This window comes from Rhincodon typus, chromosome 7 (genome assembly GCF_021869965.1).
Source record: "Rhincodon typus isolate 14 chromosome 7, sRhiTyp1.1, whole genome shotgun sequence".
In the NCBI taxonomy this organism is placed as follows: domain Eukaryota; kingdom Metazoa; phylum Chordata; class Chondrichthyes; order Orectolobiformes; family Rhincodontidae; genus Rhincodon; species Rhincodon typus.
In genome coordinates this window covers 54,506,978-54,524,628 of record NC_063338.1, presented here as the reverse complement: position 1 = coordinate 54,524,628, position 17,651 = coordinate 54,506,978, and the positions used below count along the sequence as shown (strand labels likewise).

The 17,651-nt window shown below is 39.0% G+C and overlaps 1 protein-coding gene across 8 annotated transcripts in view; it reads left to right on the top strand.

The window, feature by feature from the left end:
- Positions 1–17,651, top strand: part of marchf7 (membrane-associated ring finger (C3HC4) 7) — a 57,529-nt gene that overhangs the window by 32,537 nt on the left and 7,341 nt on the right. For all 8 annotated transcript variants that reach the window (XM_048598979.1, XM_048598977.1, XM_048598972.1 and 5 more), the window contains 6 exons: positions 5,800–5,928; positions 8,273–9,455; positions 12,058–12,233; positions 13,754–13,863; positions 15,536–15,649; positions 16,629–16,677. In XM_048598979.1, the coding sequence (XP_048454936.1) occupies positions 5,800–5,928; positions 8,273–9,455; positions 12,058–12,233; positions 13,754–13,863; positions 15,536–15,649; positions 16,629–16,677 (1,761 nt within the window). The remainder of the gene's footprint in view (positions 1–5,799; positions 5,929–8,272; positions 9,456–12,057; positions 12,234–13,753; positions 13,864–15,535; positions 15,650–16,628; positions 16,678–17,651) is intronic.

Sequence of the window (17,651 nt, the reverse complement as noted above, 5' to 3'; positions counted from 1 at the left end):
CACACTCTCTCACACTCTCTCACACTCTCTCACACTCTCTCACACTCACTTCTGCAGAAATCCTCTTTTGACAAAGTATTTGTCCTTGTGACCACCAGCACACTTCAGAATGGTGTGGCTTACAATACCTATAACGTTATTTAATGTGTCATTTAAAACAGTAGATTTGGCATAGAGACTCTGTTAATGCAAAAGACAGTGAACGGAAATCCAAGTATCTGGATCTGGCAATTCTTTTTGTAGTAATGCAACAAACCCTATGCACTTTCCTCTCATGGAAAGTGCATCTTGCATCTGTGCATACACTTACTAAATTACATAAATTCAGTTTTGCTTCACAGAATTTTTTTTTGTTTTGAAGATGTCAATTTCACGTGTCCTCACTGTAAGACTACCAAAAGCCAGTAACTCCTCGTGGCAATGAAAATCCGCAGTTACAACACCAATAAAAAATAACACCTGTGCTGAGTCAGTAATGTCAGTGGATTCATCCAAGGCAATCACATAATAAATGTCTTTGCTTTGATATGTTGTATAACGTTGTTCTGTTACATTGAGGGTTAATTCATGTCAATCAGTTGTGGTCCTTCTTGAAAGAGGTAGTTGTTTGTACTTATTAACCTTATTTGAATCTAAACATCCTACAACTTCAACAATGCATTCTTTTATGATTTCTATATTGCTAAATGGCTTACCTCTTCTTCCAAGTATATATACTACTTTATAAGTTGCTTCAGTGATGTCAGTCCTTTGTCCTGACATCATTTTAAATACTTGCTGCGACTGTTGCTTTTGATCTTTTATTTTCTTCCGTGCAGACTTTCAGGGTTCTCCTTCCAGTTTAGCTAGCATATTTGTGGTCCTTTATGAGTTGCATAATGTTAATATGCATTGTGTTTCTTCACTGTTGCAATTATGGCATCACAGAGCAAACACATCAGTTTATCTTTCACAGCAACTATGTAATACTGCAATTTCCATTTTTCATTGAATGCTCTGTTCTCCTCCTTTAATGTTCTTTTTGTTTTTGACATGACTGGGGTACCAGTAAAAAAAATTTAAAAATGATACACAGATTTAAAACGGCGGATTTAGTATTTGTGGACAAGTAGGCAGAAGGCCACAACTAGTACCCCAAAAGGCCGCAGGTTCCCCACTCCTGACCAAGGCCATACTTAGAATGGAGGTGTTCAGTGAAATAGTCACTAACTAATTTGATGTAGAGAATTTGCTGTGAATGCAATGTCTTTGGATAAATGTGATATTGTGATGGGAAGATTTTCCGAGCTAGAGTTGCATCTTCTGCAGTTTTGTCAAAGATGTCAGGTAGCTGAAAGTAAGAATAAAGTAAAATTTGCTTGACTTTGGAAAGGAGATGGGGGGGTAAGCCCAAGAAAGGAATGGATCGGTAGAAGGAACAAGAAGGACTGTAAAGTTGGACACTTTCTTTAGTTCTTTACATTTCTGCCCTTATATTCTACGTTTTGGTTAATTTTTCTGTATTTTAAGATGGCACCAGACAGTGGCAACATGATACAACACTTTTCATTGTTTGTAACAAGATACATGTGGTGATAAATAAATAAATCAAATCAATGTAGAATAAAATGGAACGATAGTGGGAAGGGGCACCAGTGCAGTCATCAGTATAACTAAGGAAGAGATTAGAGTTGTCACCTTAATAATTCTTGGGGGTGGAGGCTGCATGCCTAAGTTTGGGAGAAGAGAATATTCTACATATCCTGCAAAAAAAAGAGAACGTGGTGATGTGATGTGAGTCTCCTCAGCAACTATTTAGAGGAATTGGGTGGAGTTAAGAAATGCTTATCCCAGTAGGGAGAAATTGTGGTAATTGGAGGGCTTGAAGACCATTCTGGAGAGGGATGGATTGTGTAATGGTTGGGTATCGTTGTGAAAAGATAAATGGAGGCCAGAAATCCATGTATTGTTCAGGTGGGTGAGGGAATTAAAGGGTTCATGCATTTGGTGAGACAAGATAATGAGTCATTTTAGTGGAACAAAATAAAATTGATTGTGCTAAGATAGTCAAGGTTTTAAATATAAAATACAAGATAAAAGTGACTGAAACCGAGAATTTATTTTTTGAAGAATTAAGACCGAGAAAGGTTACAGATTGGGGCTGTTTAATTAATCATGTCGGCTACATGAACTAGCCACCCATTCAAAACCCACTTACCAGCACCTGGTTCATAGCCTTGCAGGTTACAGCTCTTCAGGTGCAAGATCATTTTAACTAAGTTGAGGGTTTTCGCTTCAACCACCAAACTATCATTTCCTCTTGCCCCCTCCACCCCTTCCACCAATTCTGTGCCCTGGTAACTGACCTGTCTGCAAGGGGCCACAGGTCTTCCCTGTCTACTTTATCCAAGCTTCCCATTATTTTGTACACCCCATTTAAGTTGCCTCTCAGCTTCTGCTGTTCTGTTGAATTTTTCCTCCGACCTGTAATATTCCAGAACTGGCAACATTTTTGTAAGTCTGTTCTGGATTCTCTCCAAAGCAATTATGTCAGTCTTGTAATGCGGTAACAGCTGTGCATGCATTTCCAGCTGTGACCTCATCAATATGTTCAATAGTTCCAGAGTTTACATGCCTGCTCTCATTCAATACCTCACCTGATGAAGAAAAGCATCCCATATTCCTTCTTCACTACGTTATCCACCTGTCTTGCCACCTACAGAGACCTGGAGACGTGTACTCTAAGGTCACAAACTCCATTCACTTCTCATAAAGTCATAGTGTACAGCATGGACGTAGACCCTTCAGTCCAACTTGTCCATGCTGACTAGATATCCTAAATTAATCTAGTGCCATTTGCCAGCATTTGGCCCATATCCCTCCAAACCCTTCATATTTACGTACCTGTCCAGATGCCTTTTAAATGTTGTATTTGTACCAACCTTCACTTCCTCAGGCAGCTTATTCCATACCATACGCACTACCCTCTGCGTGGAAAAGTTGCCCGTTGGGTCCCTTTTACATCTTTCCCCTCTCACCTTAAGCCTATGCCCTCTGTTTTGGACCCCCCCACCCCTGAGGAAATGACCTTGGCTATTCACCCTCCCACGACCCTCATGATTTTATAAACTTCTATAAGGTCACCCCTCAGCCTCTGACGCTCCAGGGAAAATAGCCCCAGCCTATTCAGCCTCTCCCTATAGCTCAAACCCTCCAACCCTGGCAATACCCTTGTAAATCTTTTCTCAACCCTTTCTAGTTTCACAACATCCTTCCTTTGGCGGGGACACCAGAACTGTATGCAGTATTCCAAAAGTGGCCAAACCAATGTACTGTGCAGCCTCAACACGACCTCCCAACTCCTATACTTAATGCACTGACCAATAAAGGCAAGCCTATCAACTGATGCCTTCACTACACTGTCTGCCTGCGACCATCTTTCAAGGAACAATGAACCTGCACTCCAAGGTGTTTTTCTCCAGCAGCACTCCCCAGGACCTTACCATTAAGTGTATAAGTCCTACCCTGATCTTGCCTTTCCAAAATGCAGCACCTCACATTTATTTAAATTAAACTCCATCTGCCACTCCTTGGCCCATCTAATCAAGGTCCCATTTTCTTGGAAGTAACCTTTGCTGCCCACCAAACCACCAATTTTGGTGTCATCTGCAAACTTACTAATCGTTCCTCCTATATTCACATCCAAATCATTTATATAAACGACAAAAACCAGTGGACCCAGCACCGATCCTTGTGGCACACTGCAGTTCGCAGGCCTCCAATTTGAAAAGCAACCTTCCACCACCACCATCTGTCTTCTGCCTTCAAGCCCATTCTATATCCAATGGCTAGTTCTCCCTATATTACATATGATCTAACCTTGCTAACCAGTCTACCATACGGAACCTTGTTGATTGCCTTACTGAAGCCCATATAGATCACGTCCACTGCTCTGCTTTCATCAATCCTCCTTATTACTACTTCAAAAAACTCAGTCAAGTTCATGAGGCATGATTTCCCATGTACAAAGTCATGTTGACTATCCCTAATTAGTCCTTGCAATTCTCTCAATATCCTTGCATTTATTCTGTCTTTCTCAAATCTGTAACTTGACGCTTCTGCCCATTCAACCTGTCATCAACAACCACCCACGATCAACTACCTGTCAAACTTTGTTGTTTGCACATTTTCCAATTATGTCTCCTACATTTCAAGACTAAATCATTAATATCTACCAATTTTTAGCGTTATTTTCCTCTCGAGTTGACAGTACCACCCTTTTATTGTGAGAACATGTCTGTACAGTGCTTGTCGAGTCTCACTTTTGCCTCCCATTGATTTGCCACTTATTTTCCTTCAGGTAGCTGTAGCCAGTCCCCCTTATCTCAGCTTTAAGTTTGCCTTCACCCCAATTTAAAACTTCTACCCACTTCCGCCTTTGTCCCTTTCCATCACGATGCTAAATTGAACTATTGTGATCATTATCTCCAGTGTCATCTACTGCTACTTCAACCCTCTGCTCAGCTTCTTTTCCCTCAAGCTAAATCTAGAATTCTACCATCTCGCTGGTCTCATTACATGCTGGCTTTAAAAATAAGTTTGTAATGCAGTTCGGGAATTGTGTACTCTCTGTGCCTTTCACACGAGTTGCACCCCACTGATATTTTGGTAGTTAAGATCCCCAAATATTATTGTCCTGTTTGGAACTTCCTTGAATTCCCTTATCACAATTGTCCTTTCACCCCCATCTGTGGTTCCAATGACTTAGCTGTAGCTGAATTTTCTTGAGGCATCGTTGCCCCTCACCAATATTTAAAATGGAATACTGGTTAGCAAGAACAGTAGACATGGGACTTTGCAAGGGCTGGCTAGTTCTTCTAAACTGCCTGGCAGTCTTTCCTTCCCTCATTGCCTGTACGCTTCTAACTTACTGGCGTCTTCCACAACATTTAAATCCAAATGCAGCCCAACAAGTTTAACCCTGTGCAGGTTTAAATCTGTGAATCTGGCCCCAGTGAGACCCATGTCATACGTGCTTGTTGGACCATGAGCAAGGGACACCACTTCTACAGAGCGTCCAGTTGACTGGCAGGTCTGTGGCAGGACAATTCCTAGAGATGTGTAAATTAAAGCCGGGTGCGCTAGTTAAGTGGAGGTGGGTTCATGCTTGATATTTTACAATGGGGTGTGGAAAGCCCATCTTCAATAGGTGATGCAGACCCAGAAAGCAGCAGCTAACAATGAGTAGTGTGTTTTACAAAAATATTTGCTTAAAATTTGCTGCAAATCCATACATTTTCTTATTTATAACATAATCACAGTTGAATTGAAAAATTGAGAATATGAGAACCTGGCAAATGGAGTACTGCTTTTTAACATGGAGTGCAAAACTCAGAATGACTGACATTGTTTGACTTTTCAGCCATCCGTTTACTGAATCTCTTTCAATCATGACTCTCATGTAACCAATTAGGCCTGAAGATAAATGTTTCGTGAGCTGAGACTGTGCTGTTTTGGTTAGATGAGTTGGTCAATTCATTTGGTTTCCATGATGCTTCTTAATTTGAATTGGTTGAATAATAACTGCTGAAAAACTCTGTGTGAATGTCTCTAAGCATAGTTAGAGTACAGCTGACTCATGGGATAGTGTACACTAGTGTTTATAATGCTGTTCATCACTCCTTTAAATGATGACAGATTAGGTAGCTGTGCAATTCACTTTTTTTTTATTGTTTTCAATGTTATATTTGATTTGGATTGTATTTCTTATTCAGTTTCAAAATTTGTCAAACAGATCATTTTTTTCCCCTTGTATCTCAGATTCGATGTGGAGGTGCTCTCAGTTCCCAAGATCATCAGCCATGCAATTCAGTTCAACATCTAGAGGTGAAACTATCCTCCGCGAAGGAATCGAGATGGAAAGGAGAACAGAGTCCAGTCGTGAAGAAGGTGACAAACTTAGTGATGGAAATAACATTTCATCACGCACAACTTAATACCATTTACTCATTCAAAATAGTTTAGAGTCACAGAGTACGGGAAGATCCTTCGGTCCAACCAGTCTGTGCCAACCGTAATCCCAAACTAAACTAGTCCTGCTTGCCTGTGCTTGGCTCATATCCCTCCAAAAATTTCTTAATCATGTATTTATCCAAATGACTTTTAAACATTGTAACTGTACTTGCATCCACCACTTCCTTCGGAAGTTCATTCTGCACGAACCATGCTGTGTTTAAAACAAAAAAGTTCCCGGCAACAAACTGGTAAATCTCTTCTGAACCCTCTCCTGTTTAATTATATCCTTCCTATAACAGGGCAATAAGAACTGTACACAGTACTCCAAAAGAGCCTCAGCAAAGTCCTGTACAACCTCAACATGACATCCCAACTCCGACACTCAAGTGTTAACCTTCTTAACCACCCTGTCTACATGTGACACAAACTTCAAAGAATTACGTACTTGAACCCCTAGGTGTCTCTGTTCTACAGCACTATCCGAGGCCCTGCTTTTAATTGTATAAGTCCTGCCTTTGTTTGTTTGCAATACCATGTATTTATCCAAATTAAACTCCATCTGCCACTCCTCAGCCCATTGACCCAATTGATCAGTTATTTGAACATTTCATGGCAATCTTAAACTTGAATAAATAGTATTCAGCTTTGTTTTTAGAAGTATTTTACAATCGACGTAATGGAATGTCCATACTGTTTGTGACATTAAACTCCAGTAATTACTGAAACCTTTGAAGTAGGTAATTTAATTTTTTACTTTATAAATAGGTCTTGTGATAGCATCCCTGCACGTGAGCTTGAAGCTCTGGGTTCAGGTTCAAATCACACTCCAGGACTTTATGACCAAGGAAGGTGTGTTTGTAACGTGGCCATTTAGATTGAGTGTCAGCTTGTTAGTTGTTTCAACATACACCAATGACAGGCAGTAAGAATAGGAGAGATTCCTGGTCAGCCACGTGATGAAAGGAATTTCGACCCTGTGCCATCACTTTCCCTAGTTCCAGGCCACAACTTCATGAGTGTATGTTGCTCAAGCAACTCTGACTCCTTGAGGTGCCACTTGACAGGGCTGCTGGTGTGGATCAGTTTGGTGGCAATTTGATCTGCTTCTTTGTCTCTATTTGTATTGGAGATTGCAGCACCATGATGGGACTTGCCTTTGGGCTGGCAACTTGAGGAAAGGAAGGATCTATATAAAAATTTGTGCTTTTATTTACTTGTTGTAATATGGCATCTTACACTATAGGTAATTGTGTAACAGGAAAACTGAACTTTTAAGGTATATTTCCAATCTAAACAATTTTCATTTGTAGTGAATTTGTTCCCAGATCACTGCCAGATTGCCTGTACTTCAACAGATATTTAAAACAGAAATAAAGATTTTCGATCGAATCACTGTTAGGATTAATAGCATAGGGATTAGGGCGCCTATTTTCTGAAAGTTGTAAAATGGGAGCTTGAGGTTGAGATTTTTAACATTTGCATTCTTCACGCAAGCATTGCACCAGATCTTCATGTATGTATCACTTGCAACTTAGCAGCACATTTATTTCACCTTGGATGCCAAGTACCATCCATTAACTCATTCACATGGCTGCTGTGGTACGTGTCAGCAGCCTGCATGATGTTCCAGTCAAGCTGGATTTCCTCATGATCTGATTACATGTATGCTGGCAGTCTCAACTTATCTAATTGTAGGTGTCTGCTGGCAAATTTTAATCACCTGGTCAGCCCCACGTACAGGATCTACCAACAGCACAGATTTTAAATCAAAATTGAAGCCCTGGTCTATATGTTAAAATATTAACTTCACATCTGGACCTTCAGGAAGCACAAATTTTAAAAACAAAATATTTTATGTTGAAAGGCGAAACAGTCTTCCAGTAGTTCTTTATAAGAAAGATGTAATACTAGCTGCACTTGGGACATTTTTCTTTCCTTCTGGAATTCATTTCTGCGTTTATATTATAATAAGCTATCTAAAATAATTTCTGAATTGTAGAAGAGTCCTTTTGTTTAGGAGAATGGTAGTTTATGTGTAAAAGTAAACGCAATAAAATGCATGCTAGAATCACCTGGCAGGTGAAAAATATCCTATTGATACGAGCTGCTTTGCTACTGATGCATCTGGCATAGTAGGTCAGCTGCCAAATAAGCATTCATTCTTTTGTTATAGTGCTCAAAGCATGTTGCATGGACTACTTTAACGTATGTAGAGCTGTGTGAAAAGAGGGTTTAATTTTGAGGGTTTGCTCAATTTTTACTGTATTTCCTACTTCAGATGTTGAAAATAGAGTTTTATCCTATGCACAAGGTGCAAGGCCAAGACATCCATTGCTTGGATCTTTGAGACGTACCACGTCAAGTCTAAGTCAAGTACTCTCTTCTCCTTCGGAGAGCCGATCTGTATTCTCGAGAGACTCTAGCAGAAGTTCTTCCACGTCCTCTAATAATAGCACTGCCTTTTCAAACATTGAGGTGATACCACAAAGAAGTACAGAATGTGGTTTCATTCTTAGTAGAACAGGATCTGGAGCTTCAGAAGCAATAACCTCACAAAGGAGAAATATGTCTGTGTTGCAACCAAGACCACCAAATGACTTTGCATCAGAATCTAGCAGCAGGTGTAGACCTAGACAGCTGTTGTCCCGTCTAGCATCCAGTATGTCTTCAACTTTCTCTAGCAACCGAAGACCCAACCAAGGGCATCCAAATGGAAGGTCTTTTGAAACAACACATTCCATTGGGCATTCAGCCAACATATCATTAGGTGGAAGACCAGAAAATTTCACACAGGCTAATAGCTCTGGCAGACATGAAGCTGCTAATTTTTCAAATAATCGATCCTCTGAATCTTCTCAAGGATTTGGATTTTTAAGGTGGAGGAGACCAGGACCATCAAACATTTCACAGTCTCAAAATGCTAATGATGGTGTTGAAAATTTACCAAACTTGAGGCAAGATTATTCTGAAAATAGAAATACTGCTTCATGGTTATCATCTTCATTACGAAACAGATGCACCCCTCTCTTCAACAGAAGGAGAAGAGAAGGAAGAGATGAAACTGCAAGAATGGCTGCCACACCTAGTAATACAATAAATGAAGCCAGAGTAGACCAGCGTTCAGTCCTCCAAAGAGAATTTGGAACATTTGAAAACTCGAACAGGGAACAACCAAATGTTACCCAGGGTGCTACAGCAGCTTCTTCAGGGGCTTTGAGCTCGACTTTCTGCACTCCATCATCTGTACCGGAGAGTCCTCGAGGTCGAAGTACTTCAGGAATTGCGGGAATATTCCCTAATTCAGTCATTCGCCTTTCTATGCCATATGGCCTTGGAGATGAATTCTCTGATAATATACTAATAGCAGTTGACTTCGCAAACCATGTTGATACTCATCAAGAGAAACAGAAAACTGAAAGTGCATCTAGGGATCCAGAAAAACTCAGAAAAATACAGGAAAGGTATACTTTATGCATTTTTCTCTATAACCCTATTACCTTTAATTTTCCTTTAAACATGAGTTTGCTGATATACTGAGAAACTTTCTCTACAGTTCATTCAGATTTCCCTTGATTTGTTGGCCCACACGTTTGCTGCTTGTTCTCAAAAGGGATTTCCTTTCCTACTGGGGTGAGATATGTGCGGCATGAGATTTTTAATACAAACAAAATAGGCAGGATGCTGGAAATCTAAAATAAAAACAGAAAATGCTGGAGAAACTCAGCAGGAGTAGTATCATCTGTGGAGAGAGAAACAGCTAACGATTCAAATGCAGTATGGAGCGGAGAGAGGACTCCTGCCCAAAGAAGGGAACCGAAGGCAACAGAAGAAAAGTTGATTATCATGTTATGCCTGTAATTCAGTGAGGTGGGACATATAGGGTTAAAACAAAGACCTTTGCTTAGGACAGATCATTTAGCAGATCTCTCTCTGCAAATGCTGCCATACCTGTTGATTTTTCTCCAGTGTTTTTTGTTGTTGTTATTATGAGTCTTTTGATATGATGTTTGCAGAGAAAATAATGCTCCAGCCTGTGGCATGTAGTAGGAGGAGAAAATAATGGCTGTCTCCTTTTATGGGAATTATGGAGGTTGTTCAGAAAATATCTGAACCAAGTGGCTGTTTTGTTTTTGAAACCAGCAGCTTTCTAAATGGCTACAAGCTTGATGAATAATGGTTTTGATTACATTTCTTCCCTGCTCACGCGGAGAGAACAGAATCACCTTAATGATTCAACAGTGTTTAAATTTATTTTTCTGGATGTGCAATGTCTGCCCATTTGAAAAACAGGTTGTCTATAGTGAAGAGGTTCCCTTGGTTTTTGAATAGAAGATGAACTTCTATTATTTCATTATGTAATGAGTATTGAAAATTACTTTTGTTTTAGTCAACAACCTTTGTCCCCGTTGACCTGATTCCTGTCATCACAATTTTCTGTACAAATGTTTCCATGTAAAATCAAATATTCTCATCCGCTATGTGGTGCGATGTGATATGAATCTATCAATATTTCTGGCACTTTGTTATTTTCTCAGCAATTTCATAAGTTATTTCATTCTAAAAGTGAGTAAATCTAGTATGCATTTGTTTGTTTTCAAATGATATTTTACAGGAAGAGTCTTTAGTTAGTTAATTGAATAGTCAAGGAACTACCTGCTACACGTCATATTTCGACTGAAATGTTGACAAGCCATTGTCCCTCAAATTGACCAAGCAACGTCCTCTAATGGTGTGTATTGTCGGGGTGGCAAAAGAAGAGAGATCTTGATATAACTTGTCAGAAGACTGCAATTTCTGGCTTCAGATACTGTTTCTGCGTGTGCCCAATCGGGAGAGAGAGGGAACAGACAGTTTGTTGACCATTTGAATCACTATACTCACCTGCTGGGTGTGGGACACAACTTGAATTTCGGCAGTATACTTGATGATTTTTCATTTTTTTTATTTGAATGATGTTGATCAGAACTCTTATTTATTCCAATATTCATTTACTGATCGATTCAGAATATTTAAAATAAAAGCATTAGAAAGCTAAACCTAAAATCAGAACTGCATAAAACTTGCTGATGTTTGTAATTATTTCAAGTAAAGCCTGGATATGATAAAACACCATGTACCTAAGCAAATACCTCCCTGCCCAAACAGCCAGTTTATGTTCCTACTAATTTTGATATAACTTGTTTACAAATTCATTGGGTAAAGCATGTTGACCTACAGTTGGACCTCCCACTTCCTTTGCCAAGATTATCAGAGTGCCTGTCTTTTTAGATTTATTTCTAATTATGCAAATAATTTTACAAGCTAAAACTTCTTCAAAGTGTGTATGTATACTGTTCTTGATGTAGTATCTGCTTTAGTCTAAAAAGCCATGGCTTGTCTCTTAACATTCAAGAGGACTAGAACACCGGTCCTGAATTTTGTTTTAAATTTAAATTAAATTAGGGAGTTTCAAGACACAATTGTTTTTAGTGAAACCAAGTGCACTTCAGATGTGGTAATTCTCCCTTTGCAAATCTGAAAGTGTGATGTTCGGTTACTTGAAAACATCAGGTAAACCTGGATCCATCCTTAACAGGTGTGAACATAATCCCTTCATGCTAGAATAAATGAATAAGCACTGGGACTTTGTGTGCAATTCCCTAGTCAGGGATACTGATTTTAGCACTCCAGTGGAATCAGTGTTTTGCAGCACCCCAGAGCAGTTGTGCTCCTCCTGAGCTTTTAGAGGAAAGCAGGGCCCCAAATTTGTCAGCTTCCTGTTAAACTCCGTGTTTTTCCAACTTGATTCCTCACCTTGCCTTCAACATGGTATGAAAATAAACTTTTAATAAAATCTTACTATACAATGAAGTGCAAAAAACCTTTAAAACCAGTTTATTTTTTAAAAATTTAGAAAATTAGATCTTTTGGGATATGAGAACAGAAATTTCTATCTAATACAAAAACATGACCTGGAATTCAAATCTTGAGTGTTGTAGCAGCAGCCTTTCTACTTTTCTGTTTCATGTTGCAACAGTGCAAGATTATATATTTAAGTTTTTCATGTATGCTTCTATATGATAGCTTACTTTTAGAGGATTCTGATGATGACGAAGGTGATATCTGCCGTATATGCCAAATGGGAGCTGGAGCTACAATACCTCCAAATCCTTTAATACAGCCATGCAATTGCACTGGTAGCTTGCAGCATGTTCATCAGGAATGCATGAAGAAATGGCTGCAATCAAAAATAAACTCAGGTAATACGGGCATTTAGATGAGCAGTATGGTAGCCAGAGAGTATTCGGTTTTAACTTATTCCTCGCTGCAAGGTGGGTCAATGCCTCAGATTTGGGCTGAATTTTCAAAGTTACTTGCCAAAAGTATTTCCAAAAGGCTTGTCTTTCCTTGATCGTACTTTACCAGCTACTCTTAAAATTGCATGTCCTCCCTGTGGCTCAGGTTTCAATATCTAATAGAATGGAAACATAGAAAATAGGAGCAGGGCAAGTGGAGAGACAAGCAAACTGTCTTCTCAGCTTTGTTAATAGGGACATAGAATGCAAGTCCAAGGAGTTCATTTTGAACTTATATGAGACAATTGTCATGCCTCACCTGGGGAATTTTGTACAGTTGTGGGTCCCACGTTATAGGAAATACATTGGAGAGGGTGCAGAAGCACTATACAAGAGTGCTTCCAAAAATGAGAAACGTCAGTCATGAGAATAGATTGAAGAAATTAGGACTGTTTTCTTTGGAGAGAAAAGGGCTGAGAGGAGATATGGTAGAGATTTTCAAAATCATGAGCAGGCTGGACACAGTAGGTAGGGAGAAGCTGTTCCCGTTCATAAAAGAAAAAGAATGTGAGGGCGTAGATTTAAGGTGTTCTGTGAATTAAGCAAGGGTGACATGAGAAAATCTTTCACACGAGGTATGGAATGCACCACCTGGAAATGTGGTGCAGGCAGGTTCGCTTGACACATTCAGGAGAGCACTGATGATAATTTGGATAGAAATGGTGTACAGGAATATGGGGCAAAGTCAAGAGATTGTTCCTGCACTAGTTCTATTCCTTAATACCAATGGGTCAAATGGCCTCCTTCTGCACTGTAATAGTTCTGTGAGGAGCAGGAGTTGGTCATTCGTCCCTTCGAGCTTGCTCGGCCATTCAATAGGATCATGGCTAATCATCCAACTTAATGCCCTGTTCCTGCTTTCTCCCCACACTTTGTTTCCTTTCACCCAAAAATCAATATCGCCCTTGAAAACAAATGCTGAGATGTTGGTCCTTTGATTTTTTTTTTTTCGTCCCGTATGTTTTCAAACGTACGGGCTTCAGGTGCTGATAAGAAGTAAATTTTCTCAATTAAGAAAGAATACTTGAAGGAAAATCCCTATGGATTTGAACTCTGTTGTTTGATGGCCATGTAGCAGATTGTTTGTCTGCCTGCCTGCCTGTCATTTGCTTTTTGAAGGTTCCCTCTTGATTAGGATTCATGTGAATTGAGAACTAAATTGCAACTGGCATTCACATCGTTTTTGATTTGCGTCATCTCTGAGGTGGTAATTATGTAGAAACTGTCCAGGATTGATTGCTGTCTGACGCAGTATAAATTGATGAAGGAGTAGCATTAATTGGCCTATTCATGTACTTCATGTGAATGGTAACTATGAAGAATGACTGGGAAATGTGTGTTAAGGCATGATTATATTGCATTACAAACTAATAAATATATAACCAAGCATGTTAAATAGATATTGTCTTCTAAAATCAACACAGGTGCTGATTTGACTGCTGTAACCACCTGTGAATTGTGTAAAGAGAAGCTGCAGCTGGATTTTGAAGATTTTGATGTTCATGAATTGTATAGAACACATGCAGATGAACAGGTAAGTATAGGTTTGTGTAGCCTTTTTAATTGACTGGCTCCAATGTATGCAAATATCAAATGTAATTGTTAGATTATTTGTTTCATGTTATGAAATCCATTATTGATCTTGGAAAGATATTCACTTTATATTGTGATAATTTTAGGGATCTATTTAGCTCTCAATTCTCTGGAACGGTTGTAAGCGCCACGTTTTAAAAGTTGCTGTGTCTCTTTCTCTCATGCAAGGAACTTGGTTCTGTTTGAGCAACAGTCTTGTTGGGCAATGGTCAGGATTTTGAAAATTCCCTATTCAGGTTTCCTATCTGTTGTATCGGTTTTAGTGTTCAATTTACTATTTCATGCAAATCTTCCTTTTGAAATGTGGTCCTTGTTATCCATCCTCTAAATACATATTTGAAGACCTTTTTTTCAGACCAACTGATGCAATAGTCTATTTGCAATGAAATACTGATGGTTGGGTATAGCTTTACAATGAATTAGTGATGGTTTGAGAGCAACTCTTCGATGTGTCAGTGGGCTATTATGAGTGTGAGTTACAGGGAGGGAAGATAAGTAAAGAGGAAAAAAAATACTCCGCAACCACGGCTAGTTCAAGTGTTCTGATGTCTATAAGTTTATTTAATGAGTATCTGAGACATCAAGACCAGGGGAGTACTGTTTTAATGCTTGATCAATGCTGAACTGGCTAACTTCTGCTAGAGTAAGGGCATTTCACACTATCTCAAAAGCCTCTGGGGCACTACAGTTAATATCAATATCCCAGAGTGGGGAAGAAGGAAATTGGCCAGAATTCTTATCCTGTGTTATGCAATGCAAGCATTACTGTTTGATAATGCATATATTTGCAAAATACCAATACCAGATAGCTACCACTAATTTGCTGATGGATGTGGGAGAATGGTCTCAAAGAAAAGATAATCCAACTTGAATGGCAAAATCTCTATTGTAGATGTTTTTTAATCAGCCTGTTCAGACACGTCTGGTGTAGGTGACACTCGAACCCAGGCCCACTGGCCCACAAGTAGGGACATTACCACTGCTCCACAAGAGCTCTTTGTATTTATTTGAATGACCTATGAATATAACAATTGTACTTGTGCATGCCGGCGGTTTGGAATAATCTAACCTGTCATAAATAGATATTTGAATTATTTCTCCTGAGTGTCAAGTGAACTTTTCCAGATGATCAGCAGAAAAGAAATGCTGTAGCATAAATGGTGTTGCACAGTTTCTAGAGAGTTTTCAGGAATCTTCTGCAGTAATGACAAACAACTGGAGCAGATAGAAGGAGCTGAACACTATTTCTACCTGCAAGAATTGCCGTGTAAATCTGGCTGAATCCGACAATCGGAAATTCACTTTCTCTTGCTCTAAGGAAATATTCTCTCTTTTTAAATTTCTGCTTCAATCCCATAGATCTATTGGATTTTAAAAAAACACACAATAAATATACAGTTGCAAACAAAGAAAATACTCTAATACGTATTCATGATTCAGCGTTAATACTGTCTCACTTTTTGGGCCTTTTAACAACTGCTTAATATCAGACTGCCACTAATTTTTAGTGAACAAAGATGGTTAAACTCAATAAATCTTTGTGTGTTTGCTGATCAGTGATATGGATTTTTAATTTTAAGGTTCTGTGTATGTTTTTTCACAATTTATTTTAGGCACAGTATGAATTCATCAGTTCTGGTCTCTACCTTGTTCTGTTACTTCATCTGTGTGAACAGAGATTTTCTGATATGATGGGTGGTGCAAGTGAATCACGGACTAGACTTCGGGTAAGTGATTAAGTGAAATATGGAATACAAAAATAACTAATCTGAAGAGTAGAAACTTAGAAACACGATTATAACGTTTTGTCTAATAGAAAAAAACATCTTAGAATCCCTACAGTGTGGAAACAGGCCCTTCGGCCCAACAAGCCCACACCAACCCTCAGGGAATCCCACCCAGACCCGTCCCCCTATAACTCTTCTAATCAACACATCTCTGAACACTATGGTCAATTTAGCATGGCCAATCCACCTAGCCTGCACATCTTTGGACTGTGGGAGGAAACCGGACCACCTGGAGGAAACCCACGCAGACATAGGGAGAACGTGCAAACTCCACACAGACAGTGGCCCGAAGATGGAATTGAACCCAGGTCCCTGGCGCTGTGAGGCAGCAGTGCTAACGTGTTTAATTCTTTTGAACATTGACAATGTGTTCTTTGCATCAGCTTAACTCTTTCTGTGTAACTGATTGCATAACTGTTGTCAGCTCAAAGGCAAATAGCATAAATAACCAAGTCACTTCAATGCTTTGTCACTGTGGGGTAGCTATTTTCTGAAATTAAATTATCTGCACTGCAAGGTGGGCAAAAAGTGAAGCAATCACTTAATTTACTTTAATGCGAACAAAGGGATTTAAAAAGCTTAAGATTAAATATGACTTGCTAGCTTCTTGATCCCTTATTTATAAAGTTGTAGACTGTTTGTTTGAGTTTCATGTGAAAACTAATAGTTTGTGTAAATAGTATCCGAAGAACCAGCTCAGCTACTATTTTGGATAATATGAGGAAGTGGCTCACCAATGCAAGGTTCATTGGTGGTGCAGTTTTAAACAAATGATACCAATTCAGCACTGCAGAACAAGATTATCTACCAACTGGATGGTGTTGTATTTGAGAGTTGTACTGCCCCTTTTGTTCCCCCCCTCTTTGGTACATGGGTGAAGCCAGGTATTTGGTTTTGACGTTATCCACTTTTCTTACAGTTCATCCATCTGGCAAGAACCCTTCAGCAGCACATACAAGATCTTGAAAGTAGGTTTTTGAATACCCTTTAGGGCCCTAAAATGTGGTTGATCCATTGGTCTTTATTAGAATTGTACTGTATTTTCAGTCTGTGAAAACTGAATGTATTGGCATGCTACTCTGGAAGTCCAAGCGCAAGAACATTTCAGAAAGTCATAATCCCAAATGCTAAAAGTCAACACTAAATATGTAAAGTTGTCTTCCTTTAAAAATAAATTGAGTACTTTTATTGACTGAAAAGATAGTAGATGTGTGCAACAGGTTTCAAAGACATCTGCCATAAAATTCAATGATTTACAATGAAGCACTATTGATACAGTTCAAATATTTGTATTTGACCCCATTTTACAGTATGAACTCTTTAGAAGAGGTCAGGAACATGTGTTAGTCCAACTCCTGATTCCAAGTAACTACTTTCTGATATCTCAAATCATTCAGATTTTACAAGAAGCTAAAACATCAAGGAATTCTATTTCATTAATAAATTATTGGCACAATGATTTTTCTGCCACATACAATTATCATGTGGTCTCTGAAGTTTACTAAGTCAATATCAATCTCTTTTCTTGATCAATATTTCTACCCCTAAGTTACTTGAGAATGCAATTGTAGCTCAGCTAGTACTCAATCATATTAAGGTGAGTCAGTATCTTTTTCAATTACCTGTGTTCTGGTATGTCTTTTTAGTAATTAATTTGTTGCAATGCCTTTTCTATTTGGGAAGGTAATGGTAATGTCACCGGGCTAGTAATCCAGAGGCTCAGGCAACTGCTTTGTGTAATGGGTTCAAATCCGACAGCAGCTGTGGAATTTGAATTTGATTAATAAATCTAGAATATAAAACTAGTTTCAGTGATGTCCATGATGACTATCATCAATTTTCTTTAAAAGCCTTTAGATTCAATCATTTCCTTTCCTTCTCCTATCTTTACCTTGTCTCCTACATGGGATTCCAGAGATACAGTAGTTCCAACTGACTCTAA